Genomic DNA, 7,402 nt, shown 5'->3' with positions numbered 1-7,402 from the left:
GTAAAATACCTAGAAAAGAATTTGTCAAAATAGTTTTGTAATAAATGTCTAGTGTTTATATTTTTAGTTATTTCAATATCATAAAAATTATTAAATAATTCTACTTAGGATCTAAATATAGACCACATGTGTAATTCATTGATAAATCTTTTAAAATTCTTGGATTCCCCCTTTATTTCATTTCAGAAGTTCCCCATTTTGGTTTGCTTGTTCACTAAGAATTTCCCACCATATGTACTTTGCTGATTGTATCTTTGAGATGCTACTTAATATGTTCTTTTCTCTGAATTTCTATATATTGGTAATGGAATGCAAAAGATTGATCAGGTTCAGGCTCAATTTTTCTTTTTCTTTTATAGACTACTGTATAAAGTATCGATATTTTCCCTCAGGAGGCATATAATGGCTGGTTGTCTCTTCCTTTATTTAGCAGCCATTGAGGATCTGTATTGTTTTTAAAAAATTAAATATTACCATAGGCTGAATTATCTAGTAAGACAGCTGCTAGCCACGTGTGGCTACTGAACACTCAAAATGTGGCTAGTCGGAATTGAAATGTGCTATATATGTTGAATTTTAATACTTGGTACAAAAGAATGTAAGATACCAAATTTGTTTATAATGATTATATGTTTTAAATGATTTTTTAGATACCTAGGAGTAAATAAAAATTACTAAAATTAATTTCACCTCTTTTACCTTTTTAAATGTAAGCAAATTAAAAATCACATAATGGCTTGCATCATAATTCTTTTGGACAGTGTTGCTATAAGACATAAGGAAAATGTCAGATCCAGTTCCATTTTCTCTGCTTTTTATTCCTGCTCTCAGAGCAACTTTTAGTCATTTCTTTGCTGTTGTGTTACTTCCATGTTTTCAAGTAACATGCTTATCACATTTATTGAGCACGCACTTACTATGTAACGAGTATATTCTAAGCTCTCTACCTTATGAAGTCATTTAATTCTCAGGCAGTCATTTCAGAGATGTTCTTGTCCTCAGGGACAGAAAGTTAAGTAACTTACCCAATCACAAGTCAAGAGCTTGGATGTAGTTTAGTTCAGTTCAGTTGCCCAGTCGTGTCCAACTCTGCAACCCCACGGACTGCAGCACACCAGGCCTCCCTGTTCATTGCCACTCCCGGAGTTTACTCAAACTCGTGTCCATTGAGTTGGTGATGCCATCCAGCCATCTCATCCTCTGTCGACCCTTCTCTCTCCTTCAATCTTTCCCAGCATCAGGGTCTTTTCCACTGAGTCAGCTCTTCGCATCAGACGGCCAAAGTACTGGAGTTTCAGCTTCAGAATTAGTCCTGCCAATGACTATTCAGGACTGATTTCCTTTAGGATGGATTGGGTGGATCTCCTTGCAGTCCAAGGGACTCTCAAGAGTCTTCTCCAACACCACAGTTCAAAAGCATCAATTCTTCGGTGCTCAGCTTTCTTTATAGTCCAACTCTCACATCCATACATGACTACTGTAAAAACCATAGCTTTGACTAGATGGACCTTTGTTGTCAAAGTAATGTCTCTGGTTATTTTTATGCTGTCTAGGTTGGTCATAACTTTTCTTCCAAGGAGCAAGCATCTTTTAATTTCATGGCTGCAGTCACCATCTGCAGTGATTTTGGAGCCCAAAAAAATAAAAGTGTGTCACTGTTTTTACTGTTTCCCCATCTATTTGTCATGAAGTAATGGGACCGGATGCCAGGATCTTAGTTTTCTGAATGTTGAGTTTTAAGCCAAGTTGTTCATTCTCCTCTTTCACTTTCATCAAGAGGCTCTTTAGTTCTTTGCTTTCTGCTGTAAGGGTGGTATCATCTGCATATCTGAAGTTATTGATATTTCTCCTGGCAAGCTTGGATTAGATTTTTATTAAAATATGGGCAGTGGACTCCAAGGCCCAGGCTCTTAAACACTTTACTGCCTCCTCTGCTTACCCTCCAGTTTCTTTTAATTTTTTTCAGTTGTAAATATCATCACAACTTCCTACTATTGAAGATTTTACTTTCTCACATACCTCCTATTCTCCATTCCAACTCCCATCCACCCCACCACCACCCTGCCCCCACACTCATTCTACCCTGGGACTTTACTCCCATCATCCTCCCAGGTTAATTGCATAATTGTTGTTAAACTTATATTCAGTATATATTAAGTATACACAGATAATTTTGTGTTCTGTAGTATTTCCTTTCTATTTGACTATGTTTTGCCTTCTGGAAGTAGGGGTTTTAACTAGAAGCCTGGTGTATTTACCTATTCCTTGCTGGGTCCAGTATTTCAATGGCAGTTCACTCTCTATAGCTTTTCTTCTGTGTGAACTTTGTGGCTCTTAATTCCTCAGTTTCTTAATACATATGCCCTAGTAATATTTGTTTATATAAATATAATTCGCTTAAAGGCAGCAAGGATTTGAAGAGTCACGATCTGGGGAGAAGGAAAGCTGAGGAGGATGAGCCAACATTGAAAAGTGTATCTGTGTGTGTGTGTATTACCTGTATTTTCCATATTTTCTAGTTCTTGTAGGGAGTCTGCTCTGCTAGAAACTAGACTGATATGTCAGAAATAGAAGTTTTCAAGGTGATAACATCACATCTCTACCCCAGATTCTCCAATAGCTTAATAAATCATTTAGGACAAAAACCAGGTCCTTAAAGTTTACTTGCCAGGCCTTACATGTTCTGAGTGACTATATAAATGAGACTAAAAATAGATGGGTCTGAAGAGACAGAAGAGAGCACAAATTTGTTTTACCACTCACCAGTATATGAACAAGTACAGGACTTAACATTCTAAAGCAATGTACTCATGCTAGTGGGAATCATTGGTATTTAAACTTTCTTCTAATAATATTTTCATTATTTTTAATTGAGATATAATTATGGATAGTGTATAGTTTTAAAATGTTCACTTCAGTGAGTTTTGGTAAATGATTATACCTGTGTACCAACACCTCAATCAAGATATAGAGCTCTTCCGTCACCCCAGAAATCTTCCTCGTTTTTCTAGTTAATCTCTTATCCTCAACAGAGGCAACCACTGTTACTATCCCTATAGATCATATTACTTTTTTAAATTACCAATTGTATCACTACCATGTTGGTCACAGTGGCATAAGTCTTTGCATATTGTTAATATATTTTCATTGTTCATACTTCACCTAATTTTCTGCATCCCAGATTCTTGATATTTTAAGGTTAAGTCTGTTGGGTAATCTACTGGTCTAGCTCATAGCCTCTTTGAGGAAGAGTATAGAAGCTATGCTGAACACCTGGTCACACATTATGGTTAAGTAATAACAAGTAACCAGGTCTTTTGGAATATACTATTGAACAATACTAAAATATTTAAAAATTAATTTTTAGAATCCCTTTATTTTAGAAACCTTTATGTTTCCATGGTGAGTCACATATATTACCTTAATCCTCATTAGCCTTTGGAAGTAGGCTGGGGGATGTGATATTCCCAATTTATAGGTGAGAAAAAGATTCAACAAAAAATAATTGACTAATACAAAATCACTTTCCCATTAACCAGTAGTTCCAGGGCTACATTTTTATTCTTTTGCTTATTCCACTATTCTGGGCTGCATTTACACAAGGAAACGGTCAGCTTGTATTCCAAAATTCAATTTCCTTGTTTCTTCTCTGAAAGTTCATAGGTTGCCCATTCCTTCCATCCTCCAGCATAGTGTTGAGCACTAAAAACATACATCAAATAATTAGTGCTGTAACCATTTTTTCTGCCTTACAGCACAAGGTTCAGAGGAACTTTCGAGATAAGATGACTTTAGAGATTTAGCAGTGCAATGACTTTTCACCATACTATTTACACTTGAAGCATATTTAAAGGACTGTAGAATGAAAAGTACAGTCAGTGTGTAAGAATCTGCACTTATCCTTCCATTAATATAGTAAGTATGAAATTCTTCAGTAGACCAATAAAAATATACCTACAAAACACTGCAATACATATCCTAAACCCATTTTTATCCTTAAGCTACTTACCTGTTAAAGCCCAGAGATATTGCTGTGACCACAGCCTTCTTGCTTCTCACTCCAGCTAAACAAGAAAACACTAGATTGTCAGATTTGGATGGCTTTACTTCCTTGTACTTCTCTTTGAAGTCTTTTGGGTTCATCTGTAGAGCTTCACCTACATCATCCACTGTAAGAAAATGTTAAGAATTTCAATTAAATTTTAGATACAGTCAATTACTGGATATATGTTTTCCTAACAAATCAGGTTAAAACACATCACTTACATGGTATATTGATGGACCCAGGGATTTTTCCATATTCATGAATTTCCCATGGCTCTCTAACATCAATTAACATAATTTTTTTGGACTTCAGGAGGTTTTTAAGTTCCATATAAGTGACATCTTGACAAATAGCGGTACAAAAATTGTGGCAGCTTCTTTTTATTGACTTCAAACCTGGAAAGAATAAAATAAATTAGCTATCTTCAAAATGATACTGCTATTAATATCTGGAAAGAGTAAGTCAAAGGAGTTTTCCTCATTGTTCAAGTCAGCTCACCATGTCAATCTTTTGACTTGACTTCTTATGTAAAGTCTCATTTTTATAGTGGAAAGAACAGGGGTTTTAGAGTCAGATAAATCTAGATTCAAATCCTGGCCTGCCCACTTAGCTCTGTGACCCTAGGCAGATTACTTAAACTCTCTGGGAGAGTAAAATCAAATAATATTATTTAACTTAGAGTTGCTGTGAGGTTTAAATAATCTATATGGTACACAATCTCCTTTCACCTTTCCTTCATGATTTATGCACATTGTTCCTTCTGAAGAGAACCTTTCTCATCTACCTGGCACTCTTTAAGCCTCCTTTATAATCATGTTAAATGTCACATCACTTCCCCTTTGATCAAACACTTCCACTTCTAGGTATCTATTCCTGGAAAATACTTATACACAAAGAAGGGTGTACATATACACAAAGAAGCATGTACAATGATAATTATTGAAGAACTTTTAATAATAGCAAAGAAATTGGAAACTAAAATATCCATCAATAAGGGACTAGTTTTATCGTAATTCATAGTTATGGGACATATGCAGTGGTTAAGAGAGTTTTATGTACTGCCATGAATACCTAAGCTTCTGAATACCTAAGTGAGAAAAAAAATTACAGAAAAGTAAGCACAGAAGATCACATTATATATTAAATATTCCCCAGTGGCTCAGCTGGTAAAGAACCTGCCTGCCAATGCAGGACATGGAAGAGACACATGATCCCTGGGTTTGGAAGATCCCTGGAGAAGGAAATGGCCACCTACTCCAGTATTCTTGTGTAGAAAATTCCACGGACAGAGAAGCCTAGTGAGTTAACAGTCCATGGTGTCACGAAAAGTTGGGCATAACTGAGTGCGCACACACACATAGATTTGTTATTTAGATGCTAAGTCATGTCTGACTCTTGTGACCCCACTGACTGTAGCCCACCAGGCTCCTCTGTCCATGGGATTTCCCAGGCAAGAATACCCAGATTAACATTTCCTACTCTGGGGGATCTTCCAGACCCAAGGATTTAACCCTCATCTCTTGCTTGGCAGGCAGATTTTTTACTGCTGAGCCACCTGGGAAGCCCGTACATTTATTTATGTATACTCATATCTGGGGAGAGTATTCAAAGGGGTGTGCTTTATTGTTTGTTTTAATATAATTTTTGCTTTATTGCTTAATGAATATAATCATGTATTACAAGTATTTTTTTTTTAATGAAACAGGCATCTTTTCTCTAACACCTCCAACTCCGTCCTTTCCAATGCAGTCTCACTCGACTGGGTTATGTATGGTGATGGTTTATTTGTGCCTGTCTTACCCCCAAATGGGCTTCCCTGGTGGCTCAAACGGTAAAGAATTTTCCTGCAATGCCAGAGACCTAGGTTCAATCCCTGCGTTGGGAAGATCCCCTGGAGAAGGGAAAGGCTACCTACTCCAGTATTCTGGCCTGGAGAATTCCATGGACCCATGGGGTCACAAAGAGTCAGACAGGGCTGAGCGACTTTCACTTTCACCCCCAACCGGTGAAGTAAACTGTATCCCAGCAGGATGTCTGTCAGATTAGGAGCTCCGTAAATGATTGTGGACTAAAGGTAAAACCAAATAACATAATTTGTATGGACGACACATTTTCAACTACATAGGCTGTACCAAGAGTTACAAGGGAATAACGGGCGGGGAAGTGTTACGCTGGAGCCCCTGTATCTTTATCCACAAAAGTTGTTGCTAAAGGAGAGGCAGCATATTAAGCAAGAGAGAAGGGACAGGAGGTCTGCTCTGAGTTCTAGACCACCTCCTGCACTAACCACTTTCGCTTCTCTGGCTTCTGTTTGGCCAGTTGTGTTACTATTACAGGCCGAACGTGCTAATAATACCTAGGTTTCATCAACCCGTGAGTGCTGCTCTCTAGTGGGTCACAAGCAAAACTCGCAAGACTGGGCTGCTTACTGCGACTCTCCCGGGCAGGAATTGGCCACTCGGCTCATTTCCCTGAGTCGCGAATTGACCTTCATTGCTCAGTCAAGCACCATACCTTTCTAACTGTTCACACGAGAGCCCCCTGAAGTCATGTTTACCCCTCTCTCTGCGTCTGCCGAGAGCAATCCCAGGCCCCGGTAGCCCGGAATCTGAAGGAACAAGGGCTGTAAGGGGGTGTTACATTCCCAGGGGCCAAGTGTACTGGGTCTGACTTTGAACTGTAAGCCTTAAAGAAGCACTGTCACGAACGCTATCCTTTCCCAGGGGCCCGCGGTTAGGCGTCCTTCCTTTTCCCGGGGACCACTGAGCTCACCCCAGAGCGCAGCCACCGCAGACCCGAAGATCGTCCGGCAAGTACTCCAGGGCAGCAAGCGCTGCAGCACCATCGCTGCTAACTACTTCGTTCTCCTGCTCCTTCACTTCCGGCCGCGCGGCGAGCGGTGCCGGGCTCTCGAGCGCCCTCCAGCTAGGCGCTGGCCGAACCCGGAAGTGCCGCTAGGAGTAATCGCGAACAGAGATGTGCCCTGCTTTAAAACTTAAAATATTAATGGGAAAGAAACTGAGGGTTGGGAAGAAACTGAGGTATGGGTTTTTTTTTTTAAATTTTAATTATTTTTTTAAGGAGAGGCAAAGTTTAAAAGTGAAAAGAAAATATAAAGAAGTCAATATTTAAAGGTATGAAGTAAGAAATTCCTCCGGTGTACTTCAAAACAGAATTCTTATGTATTGGATTAGAGCAAACTTTAATACATGGACACTTTGCTAAGAATCGCTCTTAACTCCCATAACTGATTCAACTGATGTCAGTATTAAGATAATCTCATCTTTTCCTCACTCATGATGATAGTTGACTGTATTTGATGATAACATGAATGTGTTGGATGGTTGGATGGCATCA

At 38.7% G+C, this 7,402-nt stretch overlaps 1 protein-coding gene across 1 annotated transcript; it reads right to left on the bottom strand.

Moving 5' to 3' along the window:
• Positions 1 to 3,524: 3,524 nt before the first annotated feature.
• Positions 3,525 to 6,958, bottom strand: TSTD3 (thiosulfate sulfurtransferase like domain containing 3). The gene is made up of 4 exons (XM_043439392.1): positions 6,818 to 6,958; positions 4,267 to 4,440; positions 4,010 to 4,169; positions 3,525 to 3,702 (listed from the first exon to the last, which is right to left on the bottom strand). Exons 1-4 carry the CDS (start codon positions 6,888 to 6,890, stop codon positions 3,630 to 3,632), a joined length of 480 nt encoding a protein of 159 aa, XP_043295327.1. The 5' UTR covers positions 6,891 to 6,958; the 3' UTR covers positions 3,525 to 3,629.
• Positions 6,959 to 7,402: the final 444 nt, after the last annotated feature.

The sequence above is a fragment of the Cervus canadensis genome, chromosome 20, assembly GCF_019320065.1.
Source record: "Cervus canadensis isolate Bull #8, Minnesota chromosome 20, ASM1932006v1, whole genome shotgun sequence".
Lineage (NCBI taxonomy): Eukaryota > Metazoa > Chordata > Mammalia > Artiodactyla > Cervidae > Cervus > Cervus canadensis.
The sequence above is the reverse complement of the archived record's forward strand: the minus strand, read 5'-3'. Positions and strand labels throughout refer to the sequence as shown.